At 59.1% G+C, this 25,463-nt stretch overlaps 2 protein-coding genes across 13 annotated transcripts; both read right to left on the bottom strand.

The window, feature by feature from the left end:
- Positions 1-1,578: 1,578 nt before the first annotated feature.
- Positions 1,579-12,717, bottom strand: USP19 (ubiquitin specific peptidase 19). Of its 11 annotated transcripts, none has more exons than XM_037049751.1 (27): positions 12,548-12,716; positions 10,897-11,159; positions 10,630-10,668; positions 10,390-10,518; positions 10,171-10,304; positions 9,795-10,097; positions 9,458-9,674; positions 9,171-9,327; positions 9,007-9,078; positions 8,775-8,890; positions 8,452-8,672; positions 8,171-8,366; positions 7,957-8,090; positions 7,689-7,847; positions 7,494-7,604; positions 6,929-7,039; positions 6,747-6,848; positions 5,883-6,023; positions 5,673-5,791; positions 5,306-5,443; positions 4,894-5,207; positions 4,678-4,788; positions 4,376-4,592; positions 4,141-4,293; positions 3,881-4,041; positions 3,622-3,800; positions 1,579-1,981 (listed from the first exon to the last, which is right to left on the bottom strand). In XM_037049751.1, exons 2-27 carry the CDS (start codon positions 11,021-11,023, stop codon positions 1,865-1,867), a joined length of 3,978 nt encoding a protein of 1,325 aa, XP_036905646.1. In that variant the 5' UTR covers positions 11,024-11,159; positions 12,548-12,716; the 3' UTR covers positions 1,579-1,864. The 11 variants fall into 11 exon arrangements, with proteins under 11 accessions (XP_036905646.1, XP_036905640.1, XP_036905641.1 ...); XM_037049745.1 differs by lacking the exon at positions 12,548-12,716 and adding an exon at positions 12,361-12,540; XM_037049746.1 differs by lacking the exon at positions 12,548-12,716 and adding an exon at positions 12,361-12,540 and having other exon boundaries at positions 8,452-8,666.
- Positions 12,718-12,911: 194 nt separating this feature from the next.
- On the bottom strand, positions 12,912-24,521 carry LAMB2 (laminin subunit beta 2). Of its 2 annotated transcripts, XM_037049736.1 has the most exons (33): positions 24,387-24,521; positions 24,224-24,309; positions 23,933-24,105; positions 23,708-23,843; positions 23,553-23,626; positions 22,959-23,147; positions 22,803-22,866; positions 22,367-22,569; positions 22,151-22,271; positions 21,631-21,819; positions 21,253-21,432; positions 21,021-21,133; positions 20,690-20,769; positions 20,474-20,606; positions 20,131-20,289; positions 19,926-20,053; positions 18,093-18,225; positions 17,714-17,906; positions 17,492-17,635; positions 17,049-17,280; positions 16,801-16,964; positions 16,497-16,721; positions 16,192-16,409; positions 15,985-16,081; positions 15,524-15,896; positions 15,244-15,428; positions 14,934-15,175; positions 14,505-14,853; positions 13,969-14,176; positions 13,750-13,891; positions 13,488-13,664; positions 13,238-13,397; positions 12,912-13,158 (listed from the first exon to the last, which is right to left on the bottom strand). In XM_037049736.1, the coding sequence occupies exons 2-33, from the start codon at positions 24,306-24,308 to the stop codon at positions 13,022-13,024; spliced, it is 5,406 nt and encodes a 1,801-aa protein (XP_036905631.1). In that variant the 5' UTR covers position 24,309; positions 24,387-24,521; the 3' UTR covers positions 12,912-13,021. The 2 variants fall into 2 exon arrangements, with proteins under 2 accessions (XP_036905631.1, XP_036905632.1); XM_037049737.1 differs by lacking the exon at positions 17,492-17,635.
- Between the last annotated feature and the right edge of the window lie 942 nt (positions 24,522-25,463).

Raw genomic sequence — 25,463 nt, 5'->3', positions numbered from 1 at the left:
CAAAGCAGAACCATGAAGGTATTACAGGCATAGCCCAAGGGACTGGCTTGCTTGCATGAGCCCTTGTTGCTACTTCTGGGAAAATCAATGAGATAACTGAGGAGAAAAGCCAGGCAGCAGCCAGTAAGGCCCAGCTGTGGCCTGAAAAGAGGCAGAGTCCAGAAGCCAGGCCTATGAACAGGTCCCTGCAGTGTAGGCTAACTGAACACAGAAGCAGTAGAGGCCACAGCGCTGGTGGCCACAGCAGCCTTCTACAGATGCCACAGAAGGGCAATGTGGCAGGCTTGGCAGCAGCAGGGCTGTGGTCAGACGCATCCAACACATGTAGACCACCACAGCCCAGACACTTGGGGCTGCACACCGTGTTCAGCCAGCACAGCCCTATCACAGCCCATGCTAGTAGGCCCTCCAGCAGTAGGATGGCACCAGCCCCCAGCCTGGCAATTCACCCTTTCTGCAGGGTCCCTCCCTCTCCAAGGCCATCAACCCCACGTGGTGTGTTGTCTCCACAGGAAAACGCCAACACTGGTCACTGAATGGCTTTCTCCAGGAGCTCCCTCTGCTCAACACCACCCTGAACTCCAACCAAGGCTGAGGGGCGCTAACCAGCAGGGCCTACATGATGAACTTTTTCTTTTTTGTAAGACTACCCCACAGGCTTGGAGGTGGGGATGGATCAACAGGACTGCCGGGACCCCATCCCACCTCTGCCTGCCTTACACTTTGCCCAGCACCTCTGAACTCTTGGGACTAGCTTTGATCCTTCCTGCCTGTCCTCCTTTTTTAAAAAATAATTATCAGCTCATGGTCAATCCTTTTTTTAAAAAAAGATTTTATTTATTTATTTATCTTTAGAGGGGAAGGGGAGGGGAAAGGGAGGGAAACATCAATGTATGGTTGCCTCTCATGGGTCCCCTGCTGGGAACTGGCCTGCAACCAGGCATGTGCCCTGACTGGGAATCGAACCGCGATCATCTGGTTCGCAGGCCTGCACTCAATTCACTGAGCTACACCAGCCAGGGCTGCCTGTCCTCCTTTTGGAGCAGTGTCTCCTTCCCCATAGATTTTTCCTGTGTCCTCCCTTGAGGGGTCCGGATGGTACTCACACTAGCAAAGACAGACCTGAGAATGGGAAGGAGGAACAAGATCCCTCCTCCAGCCTTCTGTTCTCCAAGGCCCCCTGACCTGTCTTGCCAGCTTCTGGAGCTTCCTGGAGTACTTAACTCCTCTGCCCCATGAGTGTGAGGTGCCGACAGTGATGCCAGCCACAGTCCCCTCCACATGAGACCCAGGACCAATGGGGTCAAAGGGCAGCAGGCAGGCCCCAGAAATCTGATGGCACAGGGGGCATCACGACCCACAAGGCCCAAGGTGAGGACCTACCATCTCTCCTCAGACCAGACTGCTTGCAGGGTCTTAAACACACACACACACACACACCCCTCCCCTCAGATGGTGGGAAAGGGAGGTGGCCGCAGCACCTGGTGCATCAGTCACTAAGTCTGCGTATTTATCATTTATTTTTAAAATATATTTAAACAGCAGCAATCACTTCCAAAATGCAAAAAAAAATTACAATTTTTAGAATAAAATTATAACGTTTATAATGCGAGTCAGAAAGAATTGAAGGTACAACAGAGAATCAGATCACCCAGCACTGAGGGTGGCTAGAGAAGCCGAGGCCCACTGGTTGGGGGTTCAAGCTGATAAGGGGTCCCAACCTGTAAGGTTTCCACCCTCGAATTGCACCCCCAACTCCCCACTGATGAAGCCAGTGCCTCTGGGGTAGATAAGGAGAAGCGGCAAAGAGCTGGCCCTCTGTGGGGGATCCCCAAGCCCAGTTCCCCCACCAGCCAGGGACCTGCTAATCGACCTCCTCCATGTTGCTGTAGGTGGGGGCTGGGCGGTCCACAGGGGGGACGAAGCGTTCAGGGGCTGTCCGCGTGGGGGCCACCTCGGGGGCCTGGCCAGGGCCTAATCCCTGCAACAGAATATGAGGACAGGGGTTGGGGGCTGCTCAGTATGCTGCCTGGCATCCCAGGGGTGCTGGCTCAGAGCTCCGGCACCCAAGGGAGGACCCCAAGGCAGGCGCAAACAGCAGCGGCATTGAGACAGAGAGACGAGATCAGGCCTGAACAGTCTCGCTTTATTAACACTTTAAATACAGGAAGCTGCTTTGGCAGGGCTAAGCCCCAGGCCAAGGGTCAGAGCAGCAGGATAAATGGACAGACAGCTAGAAGGACACCCACCCTGGGACACTCTGCCCCTGCAGGAGCCACAGCCCCCAATTTCTCCCTCCAGATGCACACACTGAGACCCAAACCCAGAGTTGGTCCCCCACAGAGGCAGGCATGCCTGGTGGGCAGGCAGGCAGGCCAGCTCACAGCAGCTATCTGTAGGCAAGCTCATCTCCAGCGACTCTGGGATACCAGAGGATAGAACACGTTGAGCACGAGGGCCACCAGAGCTGCCACGGTGCCCAGCACAAAGTACCGGAGGCAGCCCTCATCTGGTGTGGTAGGGCCACGTGGCGGGGGGCCCACCCAGTCTTGGGGCCCCCAGGGACCCAGGGGCGCAGGCCCCTCAGGTACTGGCTCCTCCTCGGCCTCCAGCTCCTGCCAAATCCGGGAAGCCTACAGTGTGCGGAAATGGCCATCAGCACCCCGAGTGGCAGGGAGGCACCCACTGTCCCTGAGACCCTGGCCAGGACAGCTCTATTCAAGGTGACTGGTGCTAAACCTCTACATCCCAGGTTAAGCAGCAGGGCGGTAAGCCAAGCGGGCCATTCACAGGGTCAGCTAGACTGAGAGAACCAGAGTAGATGAGCCTGGACAACATTCCAGCCTTAAGAAGATTTCTAATCAACACGTAACTTTCTGTGGCAACCTGGGACTAGCTAGTCAGTTTTTTAGCCCAGGCCTCCCACAGAGTGGACCGGCTCATGGAGGACAGTTGCCCATCAAGTGACCCCCTGGATCCTCCCACCGCTGTCCAGATCCTGACCACTGTGTTCTGTGGGCACTTCTGAGTCTGAGTGCAGAGGGCTCAAGGCAGGAGAGGACAGAGAGGAGACTAGTACAGAAAAGAGGTGCAGCTATGCCCACCAACCAGGCCTGTGGCACCCCATGGGAGTAAAAGGGACAGAAGACCCCAAAGGCTCATTAGGGACAGAGGCTCACCTCAGAGAGGGCGACAGCCACTCTAGGCCATGGCCAGCCTGGATAGGCCTTGTCCTGAATGCACATCAGAACACAGGGACAATCACAAGTGAGGGTTCATGGGCTGGCATGTGGGTAGCATGAAGAAAAAAACTGGGAGGCTGTGAGGTACAGTCCACTCACAGCACTGTATACCCAGTGAGGTTCAGAGCAGATATTCAGCCTGTGCCAAGTGTGTGCCAGTGTTCACGCCAATGGCAGCATGTGGGTGTGTGTGCACCTAAGAGTCTCTACCACAAGGTGATCTTTTTGGCTAAGGCTTTATATACGGGAACTCTGACTGAGACTCACGGATTGCCAGGCTGCAGAGGCCTGTGGCTGGAGAAGAGGAAGCTGTGCCCAACCCCCTCCCAGCTCCAAGTCAGGCCCCACTAGCCTACAGAACCCGACCCCCATGCCTCACCTGGCTGGCAGCAGCCTCAGCTGCAGGGCCTAGGTCGGGGTGGTGCTCAGAGTGACCTCCCCGCGGGGGCCTCTCCACGGGAGAGTTCCGCCGGCGGTAGAAGAGTACATAGGCATAACGTGTCACGACCTGGCTCTCGTCTACCGTTGTCACCGTGCTGTCATCAAATAAGCGCCAGCCTATGGCAAGGTGGAAAGAGTGTGAGCATAACCCACACCACCACCCCACCACCTGTCCTGCTGGCTGCGTGTGGCCTCACCCACGTCGCTGCGCTGGCTGCTGCGGTCACTGGGCAGGCGTGCACATGCAGTGTAGTGGCCGCCGATCATGCCTCCGTAGTGGTTGATGACTGCATACAGGTCATAGCTGGGCAGCTGCTCCTCTTTCTGACCAATACAGAACTTGCTCAGGTCCAGGTTCCTGCAGTCCCAACCAGAGAGTGAGAGGGTCAACAGGTGCCCAAGGTGCCTACCCTTGGCCTCCACGCCCTCTGTCCAGTCACCAGGAGCCTTCACTCACCGCACAGGGAACTCCACCAAGTCGTTGATCTTGTCACGCCAGATGAAACTGCGGAAGGAGAAGCGCTTGAGCTGCACGATGAGCACGTTGGGCAGGCGCCACAACAGCAGCTGCTTGGAGGCCTCGCGGTGTTGCTTGCACTGCGGGCAGTACCTGAGAGGGGAGGAAGCTGGGGTTAGGAACAGCGGGGCTCCACCCCACGCCGTCCCTTCCCTGCCCGCCACCCCATCCTCACCAAGCCTCCTCAGGTGCCAGCACTTCGGGCCGGGTGAAGAGGTTGAGGCACTGGTCCAGAGTGAAGTGGCCAGCGCGGGCGGCCTCGCCGGCAGAGCCGGGGTCCTCGGCACATTCTAGCTCCTTAGAGGCCACCAACACAAACTCCTGCAGGCGCTCATTGTTCCGCCAGACAAGAGCCAGGCTGCAGTCATCTCCCAGCTCCAGCGGGGTGTCTCCTAGAGATGGGTCGGGAGGGGGTCAGCCATGGAGAGCGGCCAGCCCACCCCACCCCACCGGTGGCCCCTACCCCACTTCAGACACCTTTATCCTCTAGCCGCTGCTCTCGGCTGGATGCATCAATTTTATAGATAAAGAACTGGGGTGTGTGGGAATTCATGGCTTCACTTGGGTGTTGGTACCCAGGCACAGCAGCTAGGGGAGAACATGACAGTTAGAGCTCCCCCGCCCAGCAGAACTAAAGCAGCTTGCCCCAACCTGAACCTCCCCAGGAGGCAGAGCCTCTCACCAGACTCTCACCTTCAGGCCGGGACACCCTCTCAGCAGCTGGCAGGGAGCCGACTTCAGTGGGCCCACTGGCCAGCACCTCAGAAGAAACTCCACTGGTGCTGGGCACAGGGCCTCGATCAGGGGCTGCCCATACCCGGGGGACACCTGTGTCCCCCTCAGCCACAGGGGTCACCAACTGGAGCTCAGGCGGCTGAATGGGGTCCCTCTCACTGTCCCCAGCCTCCAGGGAGCTAGTGGAGTGCAACATGGTACAGCCAGGGCCTTGTGACTCCAAGGCCATGCGGCCAGGCTGGAAGGGTGGCTGAAACACGCTCACAGAATACCTGGCAATAGGCAGCAAAGCAAATGAGAACCCTGACAAGCCCACCTGGCACCTCTGCCCCCTACCTACCCCATTCCAAGTCAACCACTGGGCACTTACCGGGCATAGCCCTCTAGCAACTGAGCAAGACGGACATAAGTGAGGCGTGAGGCAGGTACACTGACCAGAAATGGGTAGCCAATGTTCTCAGGGCGGCAGAGGCCCTTGTGGTCAGGCCAGTGGGTTTTCTGGCAGAGCCTAGCAGAAAGGGGAAGGTAAGGACAGGGCCTTAGCCCCGTGGGCCTCCCATGTTGCTGTGCTAGGAGCAAGCCTCTGGCCTTAGAAAATGGGGACCCCAGCCCTGCCTCCCCCAGGTGCCTGGTAGAGTAGGTACTAAGTGGAGAGTTTAACACATGTCTGTGGCTCCCCGTAGGGTGGTGAGTGGCAGGTGGGGAGGAGGGATGGGGCGGACCGAGGGAACCCTCACTGGTTGCAGTAGCCCACGCGGTAGCACCGAGTACAGCGCTTCAGCTTCTCATCCTCGGACTGCTGCTTCCGCTGGCAGGCTGCACACTTGGAGATGGGGACGCTGGGCACCTGGGGGCGCTAGGACAGGTCATCTGGTTCAGCAAGGCCAGGCTGGGCGGGAAGACCCCCCCCAACCAGGGCCCTGTACCAGCAGGTGAAGCCCACTCACCTGCTGCACCTCTAGCACCACCACCCGCTCCTTAGCCAACTCGGGGGACAACAGCTCAAAGCAGAGAAGCGTGTCGGATGGGGACACAGTATCCAGTGAGTGGGAGGGCAGGAACACACGGTGGAAACGATTCTTAATCACCTGAGACAGAGAACACACAGGTCCTGGGTGAGGACAAGCCCTTCCCTTCAGCCCCAGAGTACAGGGAGAAGGCCTGGCTCTGATCCTGGGTCTATGGGGGAAGTGGGGACTGTGGCCCAAAAGCAGCATAGGCCTCTGCTGGCACCAGCCTCAATGGCACTCCTTAGTGCCCTATGGACTAAGGAGCCTGGTACTTCAGAGTCTGAACCACACCACACAAGGGTCTTTACCCCGCTCTCCGTTCCTGGGGCCCTGCTGAGACTGCACCATGGTTTCTGTGGGGGCCACATTCCAGGGGGCTCCTCCCCACCTCTAGCCCTCTGAGGAGAAGAACGCTGCCAGGCTGGAAGCTAAGGACCTTTGGGAAAGACCAGGACATATATCTAGGATAATATGAAGGAGCAGCAGATGGAAGGAGAACCAGAGCTGGTGGAAGGACAGTGCTGCAACTCAAGCCCCTTGTTTGAAAAGGGAAAAGCAGTCGGAGTCACTACCAAAATGGGGAGCAAACCCTGACGATAGGGTGCCTGGGAACTGAGGGTGCCTCTAGCACAGAGCCCAAATGCCTGGAGCCAACCATGCCTCGCCAGTAACACACCACCTGTTCTTACGCAGTCACGTGCACACTCACGTGTCCACATACAGATGCCAATGACGTTCCTGAAGCTCTGCATGCTGTGAGTACACGTGCGTAAGAGTCTGGGGACAGATAAGCAGGCATACCTCCGCCAGACGCAGGTTCTCGGGCTTCACGTGGACACTCTGAGAGAGGGAGTCCAACACCTCACTCGCAGTCGAGTTCTCCTTGCTGACGCTCACCAGGAACTGCGGCAAAAAGGACAGAGTCCATGGGGTAGGCGGCCCAGGGTCGCAAGGTAGCACAGAAGAAGGAACTTACTCCTCACCTTGACGGGCTTGCTGTGGGGCTCCCGGGCAAAATAGAAAACGGGGAGAACCTTTTGCTTCTGTGGCAAGGGGACTGGCAGGTAGAGGAACGGGTCGAAAGTGATGGAGACCTGCAGATGCACAGGTGACACTGGGTAGCTGCACAGGGAGCGGGGAGCAAGCCCTCAGACGGCTCTCAGGGCCTCACAGCCAGCAGCAAAGTCTCAGGACACTGGTCAGACCAGGAGGGCCACCAGGAGAGAACAACCCCTCCTTCTGGCCCTCGAGGCCCTGCCCAGCCCAGTCACTTCATCAGTGTGCCCCTCCCTTGCTCCCCATTTGCCGTTTCAGCCCTACCCCTGCCCCTCCTTACAGCTGTCTTTGAGCCCAAACGTCACTTCTGCCTCAGCCAGGAAACCTACCCTGCCAACCTCAGCAGCCCACACAGGAGCCCAGTGCCTCCCGCCAGCTTCCTCGCCCAAACCTCCCCCTGCAGGCCCTAAAGACACACATGCCTCTGACCTCGATTTGACCAGGCTAGCTAGGCCAAGCAAGGGGGTGTCTTTCTAGGGGCGCCCAGCATACCTTGGCACACACAGGGCACACCAGCTTCGACTTGTACTGGCCCTGAAACAGGTCCACGATGAAAGAGTCATTCCTCAGCTTGTGCCTCTGCCATGCTTCCTCGGCCACCACCTGAGGGGCGGAGTGGTGAGGTCCGAGGGTAGCTGGAGGCCGGGACGTGCATGAGACATGGCCTCCACTGCCCCCATCCCTGACCTCATCAGGCCGCCCATCAGAATCCACGGTCTCCGTGTAGGGCTTATTCTGAATGCGGTTCAGGTCCTCATGCAGTCCATCCAGCAGGAAAGCCATGAACTCCTGGGCGTCGTGCTGTGCATAACCCGTGAACTGGCTGGCCTTGCTCGCCACGATGGCCTGGATGCAGGGGTAAGGTGTGAGCGCGGAGCCCCGGCACCCGCCGTGCACCCAGCTGACAGGGCCGCCCCACCCTCTGCAGCAAAGAGAGGAAGCGGCCACAGATCACCTTCAACTTGGAAGGCTGGAAGGCATGGTGGGTGCCCTTCCACAGTGCCCGGAGCAGCACGGCGAAGCCGATGGCTAGTCGTCCCCCTGTTCCCAGTGGGTTGTTATAGTTGATTTCGGCCTCAAAGGAGCGGTCTAGGGACAGCAGCCAAACGGAGGTATGAGCAGGCGAAGGCACCCCATGCCCAGCCCAGGGCGCCCGGCCCCGCACTCACCATGGAAGAAGTCCCGGAGCTCCCGTGTGTTGGACAGAGATTGGATGACGCTATTCATGAAGCAGGTGTTGCCCAGATTGACGAGGCCAGTGAAGCCCGGCAGACACACCTTCTTCTCTTCCTCCTCTTCTTCCTCCACACTATCTCCACTCACGGGGCTATGGGGCATTGGAGGCACCATACACGTGGGCTTGGGCTGTGGGAGCAAAGGGGGCATGAGACAGCAGCTCTGAGGCTCTCCAGCCTCCACCCCTGGCCCTTCCCACCCCAGGCATTCTCACTGAGGCCAAGTGTGGCTCTGGCTTTGGGGCCACATGCTCCATGGGGGTGCGGGCTGCCACCCCATCCAGCCCTGTGTCCTCAGATCGAGCCTTGGATTTCTCCTTCTCCACACCCCGGGCTTCCTCCTGGCCTGTCAGGGTATGCGGGGCACCTCCTGGTGGGGCTGAATCCAAAGGGGTTGGACCTGTCGGCACGGCAACCTTTGCACCACCCACTGCACCTTAAAAAGGGGGAACGAGGGGGCTGGTGGTTAGCAGCACGTGGCAAGGGGTGGGGATCCTGGTCATGCAGGCTGGTCAGTGAAGGAAGCTCGTGTGCAGACCTCGTGCAGCAGGGGCCTCCAGGCCCCCCCAGCGCTGACTCTGCCGCTTCCGAAGGCAGATGTCGATGCGAGAGGCTGTGAAGCAGAAGGTACACTGCTCTGGCTCAATCAGGTTCCTGCAGGAAAAGACTGAACTCAGGAACTTAGGTGGAGTGGGTGCCTGGCTAGATGGGCCAGGGCGATGGAGCCCAGGGTGCAACAGGCATGGCGGTGAGGGCCGGGCACCACCCACCTGAGCTTCACCTGCCAACGGAAGATGGTGTGGGGCCCACAGCCCGGGTGCAGTCTCAGGAAGTTCCCGTCCCTGTGAAGGCACAGCGAAGCAGGAGGAAGGGCATGAGACACACTGTCCTGCCCCAAGCACACTGTCTGCCCCACTGCTTGAGACCCACCCACCTGGTCTGGAAAATAAGCGTGAAGTCCTGCTCGCGGAAAAGCACTCGAGAGGTGTCCCTGCGGATCTCCTTCACATACACGTGCACCACCACTGAGTCAGGCCCCTTCTCATACGAGTCATTCTTGACAAACGCCAGGTTCACCATGGACTCGGGCTCTACATTGAGACCACAGCTCAGCACCACCCTGGGCAGGTTCCTGCCCATTACTATTCAATTCCCTGCCCACCCACCAACCGCACATCCCAGCCTAGGGCTCTGCCTGCCCACCCCCAGCCCCATCTTTACCATCCACCAAGGACGCAGTGTCTGCTGCCACTGCCATCTCCTCTCTGGAACGGTCACCTTTCTCAGGGTCTCTGCTCCGGGTCATGGCTGGAGGGACTGGGTCATTCCTGGAGGACACTGCCTTCTCTCCTGCCAAAAGTGCTCGATTCTCCTCTGAACCCAGGAGGCAGGTCTGGGAGTTCAGTGGTGGTACCCGGAGCTGTTCCTCAGCCTCAGCCTGTTCATAGCGAGTTTGTGGGCAAGATCAGCCCTGGACCAGCCAGGCAGGCGGCCCCCACAACTGCAGCCCACACCCCTCCCCCAGCTTTCAACTCTCACACGGGCACTCCATGCTTACCTGGGTAGCTGGCTCAGCCAGGAAGGGGGGGGCATCACCCCGGGGTCCAGGGCCATCTCTGGACCCTTCACCCTCTGGACCTCTTCGGAGATGCACAGCCCTCTTGGCACTGGGCCCTGCCTGGGCCCCGGGGCCAGCCCCTGCCCCTACCTCACCACGGCCCTGGGCCCGCTTCTGGTTCCGGGCCTCCTGCTTTGCCCGGCGGGGCTCAGGGCCTGGCTCCAGGGCAAGGGGAGATGACTCCTGCCCATTCTCCTGGCACTGCAGCCCTGGCACCAACTCCTGCGTCCCTAGAGATTTCTTCTGCCAAAAACATAGCAGTCAGGCCCTGTCAACTACATTGGGTATCCCTACCCTACCCTGCTCTGGAACTTACCAAGAGAGAGGGCCATGTGAGCTGAGGCACCTTCTTGGGCAGTGCCAGCTGCAGGAGGCCACCTTTGCGAGCCTGCACTTTGGCACAAGAACTCTCTATCTCAGCACAGAAAACACCACCCCACTGCCGACCACCTGGAGATAGAGTGGGACAGTGAGCTGGGGTGGGGTACATCAGCAGATTCGGGCGTACTGTCGGGCTCAAGCGAGATGGACGCACCTGGAAGCCGCACCACACAGTCCGTGTCTGTGAAAGCAGCATCCACGTCCTCTAGCCGCAGGGAACCCGCTCCCACACGCAGCTTGACAATCACCTCATCTGCGTTCTGCCTCCAATCAAGCAACAGCTCTGTAGGGAGAGTGCCAGTAAGACTGTGAGGGTCTCTGGATGAAAGCTATGCCCCCTGTGCCCCTCTCTTCCCCTAGCATTCTAGCACCCAAAAGCCCACTCACTACTCACCCTCTTTGGTCTGCTCCTCCCGAGGAGTGGATACTGACACTGTCAACAAAGGAAAGAACAGGGAACTGGTGAAGAGAAGGCAGCCCCCAGGTCCACCACCCTACCAAGCACCATTTTTAGGATCTCAGCCAAGTAGCCAGAACTCAAAGCTGAGACTCTACACAGCCCACTACAGGTCCTTCCCTCGGCATAAGACCAACCCCCAGCCCGTATGCTCAACAGGAAGACAGGAGGAGAAGGCCACAAGTGCTCCAGGAGTGCCATTACCACCTCTCCTAGGATCTCCATCCTTGCTTTCCTGGTTTGCTCGATCCTTCTGCTTCTTCTTACTGGTGGCCTCCTCCAGTCCTGGGGGCCCTCTCCTTGGGCCTGCAGCACTGGCCCCACCAGACATCTTGAGCCGCTTGGTCGACAGCCAGAGTGCCCCGGGGTCGGCAACGGCGTCTGGGTCAGGGCTACGGCGCTTTCTTCCTGGCCCAGCTATCTTGGCAATTCTTTGTGACCAAATTCTCCAGCAAGGAAGTGACAGCCTAAGGAGAAGGGACCAGAGATCACTAGCAAGGCCCAACAATTTGCTCCTTGGTTACAGCCAGGGCTCAGCAACCAGGGATATTTCTAATCCTACAGAGCAGTATCTTTCTGCCACCTGATGTGGCTATGGACACTCTCAGACTACTCTGAAGGGGGAATAAATAATGCAAGCAGCCACTTCTGGCTGAACCCCACAGATGCCGGCTATACAGATCTGCAAAGACAGAAGCCTCAATGAGATGCCAGGTCAAGGCAGCCATGGCCTGGGACCAGCCTCCTCTACCAATCTGGAGAGGTGCCAAGGCTCTAGCCCACAGGGCGCTCACTTTTCCTTCACTCTCACTGGCTGCTTAGTCACCACCGGAGAAGTAGAAGGTGGAGGAGGAAGGCAGGGCAGAAAGAGACTACCAGGCAGGAGGACCAGGCTCTGTGGCTGAAAACAGACCCAGCCCAGGTGCTGCCACTGCCCAGGCAAGGTTCTGGCACTAAGGCGCCCCACCTGCCACCTGCCAGCTCCCAGCCTCCTTTGAGCCTGCTCCCATACACTGCTTGGATTTTTCTTCCCTACATCCCAAGAGATTCCTCTCCCCTGCTGCTGTCCCAAGCAAAAGAGCATGCAAAAGCTGCGGTGAAAAGCGTATCCAGATGTCACATTACCCTTTCAGCAGCAATCCTGCCCCAGAGCCACGGCAGGACGGGCACCCAGTTTGAGGCTGAAACGTATCATCCCATTCCTCCTCAGGTCCACTCACTCATCAGTGGAGACAGAGAGACCTTCTACACAGTTTCCCACAGACCCACCAGTGAATTCCGGGCCGTTTCTCCATCCAAAACAATGAAAAAGTGAGGAAGAACTCGGCATCCAGGCTCCCTGGCTGCCTCAAACAGGGCCTGAGACAGCAGAGGGACGGGGACTAGCTCTGTTCCCCAGGGCGAATGTAGGGGCTGATAATCTTCTGTGGGTCAAATGTGTGCCTAGTGGGCTGAATCTTTAATGACGACAAGTCCAGAGCCAGGGAGCGGACACCCTCCGCTTCTATGCACCTAGGCCCTTAGCAGAAGGTCGCCTCCCGCCCCGTGCCGGCCAGTAGGGCTGCGGCGGGTTACTGACGGCAGACCAGCGCCCCAGCCGTACTGCAACCTCCAGTCTCCGAACCCTGGGCCCGCCACCGCCTCCTCCAGGAAGCTGCCCTCGCTCGCCTTTCTGAAGCGGGAGGCCGGCCCCAGGCGTAACGTAACTGCCCCACCGGCATCGGTAGGCCCCGCACTCTGCGAGGCTCCAGGAGCGGGGGCTGGCACAGGCCGTGACCTTGAACAGGCCGCCACGGCCCGCTTCGCGTCCTCCCTGCTCGGGCCAAACACGCCAGTAGCAGCCCGTCCCACTCACCGAGCGAGGCCGCCGTCGCCAGCCCTCTTCGGGCCCTGGCAACCCGCTCTCGGTTCCGGTTCCGGCGTCAGGTCGGTTCCGGTTCCGGCGCGCGCCCTCCCCCGTCCCAGCGTCCGCACCACGGCCTCAGCGGCTTGTTTTGTTGTTTCGACTTCTAGGTACTGCCGCGGGTGGCTGAGCGCAGAGCTGGTGACGCACTTCCGGTGGGAGTAGGCACGTGGCGACAGGCAGCTCCGGGGGCGGCCCCAGCGGAGGAGGAGGGGCTCCGTTGCTTGGGCTTCCCCCGTCTGGGCCGTGCTGGTGGCCGCCTCCGGGTTCCACCCAGAGACCCCGCCCTCCCCAAATCAGAGTCCAGACAACAGAATAGGGATTCACACCGGTTTATTGGGGGACTTTCAGGTTGGGAACTGTTCCATGCATGGAGAGGAACTCATGAGGGCCGGGACCGAGGACTGGGGTAGGCTTGGGCAAGGGTCACTGGCAGGTGTTGTAGATCTGGACCTGCAAGTTGATGTCTTGAAGTACGCTGCGCATCCTGGCCTCCAGCCCATCCAGCTGGGCTGCTTTGCCCTCCAGCGCGCGCTCGTTCTCCTCATAGGTGCCCTCCAGCGCTAAGAGGGGCGCATCTCAGCTAAAGGGTTCTACTCCCACAGTCCCAGAGCTCTGGTGCCCACCCACCCTGATCCTCACCTTGCAGCCGCTTCAGCTTGTCCTGAGCAGCCTGCAACAAGCCCCGAGCCTCATCTCGCAGTTGTTCTGCCCGAGCCTGCGCAGCCAGCACACCTTGGGCCTTGCGCTCAGCCAGGGCCTTCACTGTCTGGTATTGGTCGCCCAATTGGCCCTGAAGCACCTGAGGGTGTAGAGGGCAGGGTCAGTGTGGTGGCCCAGTGGAGGCCCAACCTTACCCTTACCCACTCTAGCTGGCTCTGCTTTAGCATACCTGTTCAGCTTCTCTGGCACGACCCTGGGCACTGCTTGCTGTTTCTTCAGCACTAGAAGCTGCCAGACTATTCCCTGCTCGTTTCAATTTCAGAGCCTCCAGAAGACCATCCAGTTGCTGAGCCCGCTCGCCTGCTGAGCTTAGTGCCTGCTCTGCATCTGTCATCTTCTCCTGTACCTGCCATGGGTGGGGGCCTAGGGTTAAACAGGTCAATAAGGCACACCCATAACCTTGCCCCATTGATGTCCCAGAGAAACCACACCTGGTATAGGGTCTGCTCTGTGTCTCGTGTGTCAACTACTGCCCCCTGGATAGCACCCTGAGCAGCACCCTGTGCTCGCTGGGCCTCCTCCAGAGCCTCCTGTACTGTCTCTGCCTTCTGTTTCTCACCTTCAGCCCGGCTCCTGGGGAAGAGAGGAAATCAGGGCCTGAGAGTATTAGGACCAGGTACCAAGGGTGGGGGTCAGGGTTGGGGTCAGACCGTGCCCTCTGTGCATCCTGTAGTAGCTGTTCCGCCCGATGCACATCTCCCACAGTGCGAGCTAGGATTGTGTCCACGTCTGCCAGGCTCCGGACCCGCTCTGCGATCTCGCCAGCCAGGTGCTGGATCTGCTCAGGTGATGCTGGGATGGAGAGCTCTAGCACCCGTGTAGCCACCATCTCAATGCTATCAGGATCAGCCCCCTCCTCTATGGGGACACAATCAGAGGCTTAGAGACACATTCCCCAGCATGGGTATAGGGACACAATCTTGGGGTATGGACTCAGGACTGCACATGGGATATGGGTTTGATAATAGTCGTAAGGATGTAACCACAAGGGCAGGGACTATATGTGGGGCACAGACTCATGGTCATGGCCTTGAGGACCATGAATGGGCAAGGGCTTAGGGGCCAAACATGGGGTCATAAACACAGGCCAGTATCAGCCCTGACCCAAGTATGAACCCAGGGACACACATATGAACACAGACACAGGGGAAACAACCACACGGCCTGGGCCACATGGGAGGCTCACGGCTCAGGAAGTCCTTCACACTCTGGATAAGTGCCCGCAGTTCCTGGTTGGCCTGCTCCACCTGTCCCCTGGAAGCATTAGCCTTGTCCAGGGCTGCTTGGGCCCGCTGCTGTGCCTCGCCTGCCTGCCGACGGGTCTCTGCCACCTGGCTGAGGATGCCACCACCTTCTGCCAGTGCCCGCTGCAGTTCTGTCTGTGTGTGCCGAGCCCGACCCAGTGCCAGGTCCGCCATGGCTACTGCCCCACTGCAGCCGAGGCCCCCACAGCGGGGCTGCCCATCCTCGTCCCGGCAGCCGGCACCCCCACAAGGGCTCGTAGCACAGGGTGCATCCCCCGGAGCCCCACACACCTGCCAGGCACAGAATGAGTCAGAGCCCCTGTAGAAGGAGCAGCAACCCCCATGTGTTCCACCTTACGCTTGTGTCTTACCAGTTCATTTATGCCCGTCAGGCTCAAGTTGTGGGTATGGGCAGAGAGACCTCCCAGTGCCCGCTGGTTGGCCATATGCTTGCGGTTAAAGTCCTCCCTCTGGGCACCCATCAGCAGTTCTGTCCGGTGCCGGGTGTCTGCCGAGTTGCTCACAGGGCTGGGCACCGCCAGGGCTGACATATTAGCATGACGTTCTGCCTCAGCAGACAGGCTGTGGGCATGGCGGATGCTGTCGTAGGCACCTATGTTGGGCAGAGACAGTCAGCTGAAGATCAACCCTGGTCTCCTTCATAGTTGGCCAACAACTCACCCAGGAAGTTCGAATGCTTCAGCAGGTCCAGATGCTGGTCCAGCTGTCGCAGTGTAAGGTTAAGTGCAAGCCCATCTCGCTCCAGACTGCTTAGCGCGTGGTTGGCATTGTAGTTCTCATCCTGCACATCTGTCAGCTCTGCCTCTAGCCGAGTCAGATGCTCAGTGGCCTCCCCAATTTGATGCCTGTACCAGAAGGAAGGGAGGTGTTTATAGAGGCTTCAGCCCGGGTACTCTGGGCCTCTGACCCTTCCCACCATGTATTTTAGGCCCATCCATACCGCAGCTCCTCTGTAGCCTCCACGAGCTGTGCAGTAGAGGCAGCTGAGGTGTTGCGGGCATGTACAATTCCCTGCACAGTGCCCAGCTTCTCCTGTATGCGCCAGAAGCTGCTTTCAAAGGCACCCAGCACACCCGTCTGCTGCAGCTCCTGTGCTTTCTGCTCCAGGCGCCGTGTACGGGCAGCCAAGTCCTGCACCACACGGTCCCAGTCCCCGAAACATGCATGGCAGGGGTGGCAGGAAGGAAAGACACCTGAGAAGCCCCGGGCACACTGGTCACAGCGCACACCAGATACGCCTTGGCGGCAGCTGCAGTGACCCGTGGCACGATGACACTGAGGCGTGTCTATACCACGAGGGTCACAGTCACAGGCTGCAGAAAAGAGCAGACCACAGAGTTAGGTACCAGTGAAGAATCCTGGGAAGTCCCCCATCCACCCCAACCCCGCTGGCTCCCTCACCACGGCACTGCGACCCAGGGTCTCCCCAGTGAAGCTCCTGGCACTCAGAACAGGTTCGCCCACCGAAGCCCGCATGGCAATGGCACTGCCCCGTGAACTGGAGTGGGAACAGGACAGAAGCCAGAGCCTCAACCAGAGGCTGAGCCCTCAAGACTTGAGGCAGACAGCTAGTCCCATCTACCCAGGGATCCACAGGAGGGTCCAAACCTCATTGCAGGTGGGGCCTCTGGCTCGACTTGGGTGGCAGGCACAGAGCTGGCAGCCATGGCCACTGGTAAGATTCCAGAAGTTGGGGGCACAGCGGTCACAGCTAAGGCCCTGGACATTGGGAAGGCATGGACACTGCCCACTGCCTGGGTCACAGTTGCACTGGTCAGCGGACAGGCACTGCCGGGGATCTGTGCCCAGTAGGTTGCAGGTGCAGCCTGTGCCAGGCACAATGAACACAATGATCAAGGGGAGCCTGAGCAATGGACCCCCACCCCAGCCATCCCCTCCCGTCCCACACTCACGGTGACAGCTCTGTCGGGCAGCCTGCCCGTGGAAGCCAGGCTTGCAGTGGGCACAGTGTGGCCCCTCTGTGTGGTGTAAGCAGCGCAGGCATTGCCCCGTGTGGGGATCACAGGCATCAGGATCCATGGGGTCAATGTTCCCACTGCACTTGCATGGTTGGCACTGGCCACCTGGCCTTGATGGGTCCCCAAAGTGCCCAGGAGCACAAGCTTCACATCGCAACCCTGCCCACAGTCAGGGGAAGGCATGAGTGTTTGGTCCAGCTGCCTCGCCCTGCCCCCACACCTGTACTCCGTCCCTCACCCGTGTAGCCTGCCCTGCAGTGGCACATGATCTGCTGGGAGTACCCATCCCGATGGCAAGAAGTGGCAAAGTGCCGCTGGCTCCCGGGGCCTTCAGGGCAGGGGCAGGGCCGGCACTGGCCCCCGTGTGGCAGCCGAGGGTCCCCGTGGAAGCCTGCAATGCACCTGCACGGAGAGGCAGGAGTACACTCTGTATTATCCCCAAGCAGCCTGCCCCCACCAACCTGCTCAGGGCTGCCTCAGGCTCACCTTTCACAATGCTCACCCCCGGTGTGGTCACGGCAGCCCAGGCAAGCACCAGTGTGGGTGTCACATTCATCTGCATGCCCATTGCAGACACATGGCCGGCAGCTGGGGAATCCCCACTGCCCACGCTGGCAGCGGTCGCAGCGAAGTCCAAAGGCACCAGCTCGGCAGGGGCACTGCCCGCTGATCCCTTCACATAGGCTGCTGAGCGAGCCCTCAGGGCTGCACTGGCAGGCTGGAGACAAGGCAGAGGCTGAGCCAGGGAGGGGTTTCAGGGGACGGGGTGTGTGGGCTCAGGGCGAGAAGGTCAGGGAGTGGCAGAGGATTTCAAGTGACCCAGAGCTGAAAGTATGAGTTCTGATGCAGAGTCAGAGGAAGGAAGAAGGAGAGCCAGAAAGGGGAGGCTGAGCAGTTGTGGGAAGGAGGGAAGAGAGGAGAGGAAGTACCTTGACAGCCCGTGGGGCCAAAGCCATAGTAGCCAGGGGCACAGAGGTCACATCGGCGCCCCACCACTGCAGGTTTGCACAGGCACTGACCCCCATGAGGGCGGCACTCCGAACTCAGCGAGCCCTGGGGGTCACACTGGCAGGCTGTGGGGAGTGGGTGCAGGGCTAAGTCAGGCTGGGCCCCACACGTGTGCCCCACCAACCCTCACCCCGGACACTCACGCAGGGCGCCGTCGTAGACCAGTGCCGACAGGCTGATGAGGAGTGGGGCGCAGGCCTCAGAGGGAGGGGTCTTGCTGGGCACCAGACCCTCCTCGTGGCAGCGGTAGTGTTCAAAAGTGGCCCGGCGCTCCAGGGCAGCAGCGTCACCCCCGCTAAACATCTCCAGCACGAGCGCACGAGGCAGCAGCACCAGCTGATGAGATGAGCACAGAAGAGTGAGGTTCAGACCAGGGGCCACGGTGCTACCACCAGGTTACCTAGCGTAGCACCGCCATTGGCTTCCTCCTTTGTTACAGACTCTTCCTATGCAGCCACCACTGTAGGTCCCATCCCATAGGCCCTGCAATGTAGGTCAGTGTGGGGACAGGGGACTGTTCACCGAGTCGATGAGCAGGCTGGGTCCAGAGTAGGGGCCCTGAGGCTGGGCACTTCCCCCTGTCCTCAATAGCTTCAGATGCAGCTTATAGGAGACACCAGGCTCCAGGCAGATGGGTCTGGGAAGCACCATGTACCTGCATGGAGGGGAAGATAGGCCTAGGAGTTCCAGGATCCCTGGAACCTTCACCCTGGCTTGCCCCACCCCATACATAGCAACCAAACCACTGGCAAGGCCAGCAGATGGCCCCGCAGAGAATCTGTACAGAAGATTCCCACATGTCTCCCTCACTGGGGTCACCCCCTGTGCACACAAGTCTCCCCCTGAAAAGCACTCCACGCAACCTGAGGACCCCACAGACTTCTCAGGTACAAATACTAGCCAATTTTCCCTCAGTGGCCTCTTCGCACTTCCTCTGACCTTGACCTCCAACTGCATCACCTCCCCACTCTCTCCCTCCCTCTCTCCTAGGTCATTCCCATCAGCCTAAAAAGCATGCTGGGGTTCTTTCACACCCCCTGAAAACCGTCTGTGCTCAGTCCCTTGAGTCTCTGCCTTGCTGACCCGGTCTCTGTCCTCCTGCCCACAAGTTTCTGAAACCTGGCTGCACTTGCGGCCTCCCCTTCCTAGCCTTCCACTTCAGTGGGGCTTTGCCCCAACACGCCATGGTAACAGCCTGTGGCAGGGTCACCAGTGACCTCCGTGTCACCAAAGCCGGTGGCCGCTTCTCTATCTTATCTGTTCCAGCACTCAGCAGTGCCTGGTGAGGAGATCAGGGCACCTTCCTTCCCAAGACCCTCTTGTCTTCACTGGGACCCTGTCCACAGTCCCTGTCTTCTTCCTGCTCCCTGGCTTTTCCTTCCCTACAGGCCTGACACCAGAGTACCCCAAAGCCTCACTCTGATCTTCCTTCACCTCTCTGGTTGTTTCATCTAGACTCATCTCTTAGTGAATATGTAAGGTACTCACTGAGATAAGATGACATCTCTGACTTGAGCCCTCCCAGCAGTTTCAGAGGCAGAAATCCAACCACCTCTGGGCCCCGCCCATGTCTGAGGTCTCAGAACTGCTCCTCCCAGCAGAGAACCCCACCCCCATCTGGATGCCGAAACCAAAAACCCCTGGGGTCACTTTCCCACCTCCCATCCCTTCCCCACATGGTTAAGCCCTCAGCTCTGCCACTTGAACCCTCTGGAAACTTCTTCCTGCCACCTCTATGGCTATACCTCTGTTAACTGCTGTCTCTCAGCCAACACAATAGCCTCCAGTCGACCTTCCAGCTTTTGCCGTGACCCCTTTAAGTCTAGTGTCCACTTAACACTATAGGGATCTTTGCTAAACACAAGTCACTGTTGGCAAAATGCCCGTAATGGGCACAGCCAGGTTCGTCATCGTGTTCTCTCTACTCCCACTTGTGCTTGAATATTTACGTGATAAAAAGTTTACAAATAAGTAAAGTGATGAAAAAATACAGGAAGCAAACACTACCCGAAACACACTAAAACAGTAATCAGACCAGTCACATCGCTGCTCAGAGCTCTGATGGCCCCCCTTCCCACCTAGGGCATTCCCTACAGCAATGCTGGATGGCTTCCCATTAATTTCCGCCTTGGCCTCCAGAGCCTAGACCCCCGGAGAGAACAGGCCTCCTTCTCTCCCCTTCCTTCCTCTGCCCAGTGGCATGCCCAGCAATACCTGGCCAACAGCACTCAGGAAGAGGCTCTAGAAGGAAGGGACAAATAAATGAGGGGGCAGTGTCTTCCAAGGACACTTCTGGGGCCTTAGGGCTGGTTTACAACCTCCTACCATTATAGAAACTGCCATTTGGACCCTCACCTAGTGTCTGGTTGCAGAGTCCCCGAGATGCGGTCATCCTTGGGCAACACATGCCCACATGGGCCACGGGCAGACACAGGCCCTGGGCGCTGCACAGTCAGTTCTATCTCTGCCCATTGCTCCGGGACCTGGGGGAGCGAGATGGTGAAGGAAATGCTCCCACACCCAGAGGGTTAACTCTGGCTTAGGTGTCATGGGGACTGACCTGGGGCTCCAAGCGCAGCTGCAGGTCATAGTCCATGGCTCTTGGAACAGAGGTCACCAGGAACTCCAGTGTCTGGCCTTCCCGCAGCCTAACAAAGCCTGGGCCTGTCCAGGATGAAGTTCCCCCGGGGCTTGCCAGGCGCTCCACCACATCAAGCATCTGGGGGGACACATGACTGTGGGGGGGGGCTCAGGCAAGGCACACCCCTTCTGCTGCAGCCTGTCCATAGACCCCAGCTCTGCAGCTGAGGCCGTGACCACGGCTAGCCAAACACCCTCCTCGCACAAGGCAGTGCCCATAACCCCACCTCCCCATGCCCTGTTCTGTAACACTGATTCCCTACTTGGCCTCGGGTGTCCTCAGCCTCAAATGTCTGGTGGTCAAGGAAGGGCCGGAAGTAGCCAGGCTGGACCTGATCACAGCGTCGCCCCACCATGTGCTGGCGGCAGTGGCACTCACCCGTGGCTTCGTTGCATCTGTGGAGTGCAGTTATTAAAACAAGACCCCATCCTGCCCAGGATTTCCCCACCCCTCCTGGAGCCTCGTATACAGCACTCACTGGGGATCCAAGGCACCACCCACGTCGCAGTCACAGGGGCGGCAGCCAAGCAGGTCGTGGCTCAGGCCCCAGTGGCCAGGCTGGGGAAGAAGAAGTTGCTGGGGGCTACAAATGGACCCCCTAGCCACCCAGTGGGGAATCCGATGATGGCTCTCAGCCTCTACCACCCCTGGTCGAAAACTGGACCCCACCCTTGGCCTCCCAGGCCTGCCTCTTGGCCAGGGCTGGACCCTATGCTCTCAGCACCCACCCAGTGGGGCGTGGACCCCATTCCTGGCCTATCCTCTGAGGAGGAGTGCTGGACCCCGAGCCCCACCCCCTCCAGTCGCACCAGGCAGCGGTTGCAGCCAGGTCCCGCCACTAGACGCTTGCAAAAACAGGTTCCACTCTTGGGATCACAAGGGGTGCCCCCAGGCACTGTGCCCCGTGCATCACACTGACACCCTGCAGGGAAAGGAGGCTCATAAGCACTTTGGGGAGCTGCAGGGAGCTCGTTTTCAGTGGGGTCAAGAATAAGAGGTCAAGGGTTAAGGACAGCACAAGTTAGGGCAAGAAATACGTACGCTGGCAGCCTACAGGGTCACTGGCACTGAGCCCAAAGTAGCCATCACGGCATTGCTGGCAGCGAGAGCCCACCACATGTTCTTTGCAGCGACACTGGCCTGAGACCAGCCCTAGTGCAGGGTCATCATGCGTATCACAGCGACCACCATCTTGGGAACCCATGGGGTCACAATCACAAGCTGAGGGCAAAAAAAGTACAAGGTCACCCTATGCCAACTAGCCCCAGCTCCAGTCGTCTTCCAATCCCCCCTCAGATTCCCAGTTTGGCTCACCCTGTGCCCCCCACACAAAATGCCTGCAGCCTGAGCACCAGTCTGGCCCCCCAGCTCCCACCCCAGGCCCAGCCCTCCCTCTCCCATGCCCAATCCCAGCCTCACCGCGGCACACAGCTGGATCCCGCAGGTCTTTGGTTGGGTCTCGGTAGAAAAAGGGCCGGCAGAGCTCACAGCGGCGCCCAGCTGTGTTGTGCTGACACGCATCACACACGCCTCCGCTCACATTCCCAGAAGCCAGATACAGGGCCATGTCAAAGTGGCAGCTGCGGGCGTGCCCATGGCATTCGCACTCTGGGGGAGGAGAGTGCAGGGCAAAGGCTTCTTGAGGAGCCATGTCCCAAGGGTAAGAGGCATAGGGGGCCCTAGTGCCACCTTAGGTCCCTACCACAGGCCAGAATTTGTGAGTGGGAGCTCAGGAACTTTAAGGCTTCAGCACTATACTGGATCCCCACCCAGAGCAGATTGTCAAGGAGGACTTCTGGTGTCCCCAGGGGCATCCAGGCCTGGACAGCCTTTGGACACAGCCTGGGTGTCTGGGGCTCGGCCATCCAGCCCTAGGTTCTACTCAGGGCATAGCCAGGCCACAGAGTTCCAGGGCCCTGGGGCCCAGGGCTTCACTCACTCTTGCAGGCATGACTGTGGCCATCCTCAGCTGGGTGCCAGGGCAGGTCGTGATAGAAATCCCGACACTTCTCACAGTTGAGGCCGTGAGTATTATGTTTGCACACGCAGGCCCCATGAACCTAGGAGGGCAGGCAGGCACGTGGTCAGTGCTGTCCATCCACACCTGCTCCTGCCCCTGCACCCTGCCCTGTGCCAGACACCTGAAGCCCCTCACCATGCCCTCTGCATGGGCTGGTGCGCCTGGGGCGGGTGCGCACTGTGAGGCGTGTCCATAGCAGAAGCAGTTGCCACGCACAACCAGCTCATAGAGGGCATAATAGTACTTCTCTCGGATCTCCTGCCGTGGGTCCAGCAAGTTGTCCCCCAGTGTGTGCAGCCGTGTCAAGTTCACCCGCAGGTTGGTGATCTTCAGCAGGTCTAAGAGGTGGGGGAAAGGCTTGGGGGCCAGCTGACCAGTCAGGCTTTTGCTGCCCTAGACCCACTCAGGGGCTGCAGCTGCCAAGGTCACTTTGGGAGACCTCCTGTCTACTATGTGAGCTAAATTGGACTTGGCACCTGCCCTAGGAAGTACCCAAAATAGCTACCAAGGCCCCAAACAGTCACCCGCTGGACTCTGGGACTGCGCCAGGCCCGAAGGGTGGAGCACTCACTCTGGATCCGTGGGCTATAAGGGTCTGGGATAGGAATGGCAGGGTCCAGCACACGATAGATGACCTGGAAGGGCATGGAGCCATTAGAGACACTGGACCCTGCCCTCAGGCCCATCAACCCCACTTCCTGCTCTAAGCCCAGATCCCAGGCCTCACCTCGCCTTCAGTGGACGGCTCGATCTCTGAGTAGCGTGATTCACAGACTACGTCATCCCAGTGCCGTGGGGGGGCCAGTGGGACTCCTGGGAAGTCAGCCCCACAGTCATAGGAGAAATACCGGTACACGTGCCAGGTGCGTCCAAAGTCTGCTGAGCGCTCCACCAGCATGGCGGCAGGGCGAAACGTCTGGGTAGGGGGCATGGCTGATCAGAGGGCACCTGGACCCAAGTCCAGCCCAGGCCCATCAAGAGCTCCGTCCAGCAGGGGCCTGCCCACAAGCAGCTCACAGACAGGTGGGGATGACCAGTGGAAGCCAAGCAATGACCAGGGAGGGGAGCCACCTCTGGAGGGAGGCTCAGGGATCATGGGGCCCATGGAGGCAGTGCCTGACCCGACCTGGGATGAGGGCAGCATGTGCAAAGGCCTGAAGGCAGAAGGCAATGGAAGATGTGGGAGATGAAGGAGCCTCCCACGCAGCCAGAGAACAGCATATGAACTCAAGGGGGCTGGGCTAAGGGAGCTGGGACTCTGTTCAGGGGCAAGGGGGAGCCAAGCAGGGGGATTCAAGCAGGCTCCCAGACATGCTGGCACCTTGAAGGTCATAATGAGGTGCGTGAAATGGAACTCAGCCTCCAAGTCCAGCTGGATGGTGACCACAGGGACACCTGGGGCAGGAGTCGGAGGTCAGGGACTTGAGGTTATTGGTGGGCAGCCCTGCTCACCCCATGTCTCACCCACAGCCTCACCATTCTCTGACTGCCACCAGGCTGTTCGGCGCTGTGGGGCAAAGCTGGTCACTACATTCTGGATGCGATGGCTGTTTGGATTGTTTCTAGCAGAGAAGGGGCGCCGGGAGTCGCACAGGAAGCACTTCTTCTCATCCTGGGTTGGATCAGGGTCAGGGTCAGAGCCTCAGCCAGTGCCAGTCCCACACTGACTCAGCTCCCCACCCTGCCACCAGCCAGCAGCACCTGCAGGTGACTGACAATGCAGTAGGGCTGGGGGTCATGCAATCCACAGGTAGATGAGGCGGTCAGTCTGTCAGCTCGGCCCACTAGCAGATCACCAGTGGCAGGGTAGCAGCTTCCCTGAGCACAGCCTGGCACATCCGGAGCAGGGGCCTGGGCCAAGGAGGTGGCCAGCACTGGGAACAGTGGGTCAGCCGGTTACACTATGCTCCTCAGTGGGTAGCCCCAGGGCCAGCTATCCCTCCACCCACCATCACATCCCGAAACCCCCAGGCCTTCATCAGGCCCTCTCACCACTCAGCAGCAGGCCCACACGGAGCTCCCAGGGCCGAGGCTGTCCCCTCGGGTCCCTCCCTCGTTCCTCTGCGGCCCAATCCATCCTAAAGAGGAGGGGAATCAGGATGAGAGATCTGGGGGATGTGCCCACCCAGCCCCTCCCTTGAGGTCCCATGCTGACCCTGCTTGTGTGGGTTCTTGGCTGAGTCCCCACTCAGTCCCCTGTCCGGCGGTCCCTCCACTTGGCTGAGAGTCTGGCGACTTTGAGCAAAGTTGGAAACCATGGCAAGAAGGAAAGCATGGAGTGGATCGCAGGCAGGAATGCAACATTGTGCAAAGGTCCCCTCCCGGCTCTGAAAAAGACCCTCAGTCTAGAAACCAGATCCAGGTCATCTCAGCTGCAAATCTTTATTGTGCCCTGATTCCCAGACTTCTGCAGAGCAAGGGAAAGGTGGTGGGTTTGGGGCTTTCGGCCACCATAGTTAGGGGGTGCACCAAGTAGGGGCCATGGCATAAGCAAAAGATTTCAAATGGCCCATGGAACCTAGCCTTTGTCCCAAGGGTCACAGGTGCTGTGGCGGTCCACAGCAACTAGGTGTTCAGACCCAGGGCAGTGCGAGGAGTGGAGGTGGGGAGCTGTTTGTCAAGCCCCCCATTCAGGGATTCAGAAAGCCGTAGGACACCAGCAGGAGGAACAGAAGATGAGGATAGGAGGAGAGACAGAGAAAGGTCACCCCTGGCCCGAGGCACGATTCGAGGGGTCTTTGTCTCCACTAGTCACCAAAGCAAGTAGGCCCGAGAAGTACAGACTCAGTATAAAAACAGGTGCTGGTGGCCGACAACAGACCAAAGGAGAAGCAGGGTGCCAATCCAGATCTCATGGCTCTTTATCCACTCCGGACCTTCTAGTCTTCCGGGAGTGCCGGAGTCCCGGCTGGAATGCGCGCTGCTGCCGGAGCTCTTGCCCCACCCAGGCTCCTGGGACTGAGGCTGGGACCACAGTTCTGCGGGTCTGAGGGCTGGGTCAAGCTGGCTCCGAGGGGTCCGGTGGAGAGTACCTGGGGTCATTGGGCCCAGGGAATAAAGCTGGGGTTCTTTAGGGCAATCACTAGGCTTCACAACAAGAGTCTGGGCAGGAGGTCAGTCAATTTGCTGGACTTTCAGGGTAGCTGGTTATCTGGAATAGGGGGTCTCTGGTCACCCTGGGGGTCATGTAGTTAACCTGAGGGGCTCAGATATACTAAAGGTGACTCAGAAT

Source organism: Sturnira hondurensis, unplaced genomic scaffold (assembly GCF_014824575.4).
Source record: "Sturnira hondurensis isolate 20B ecotype Veracruz unplaced genomic scaffold, ASM1482457v3 Scaffold0006496, whole genome shotgun sequence".
NCBI classification, from domain to species: domain Eukaryota; kingdom Metazoa; phylum Chordata; class Mammalia; order Chiroptera; family Phyllostomidae; genus Sturnira; species Sturnira hondurensis.
Note: the sequence above shows the minus strand (reverse complement) of the source record. Positions and strands in the feature narration are given on the sequence as shown.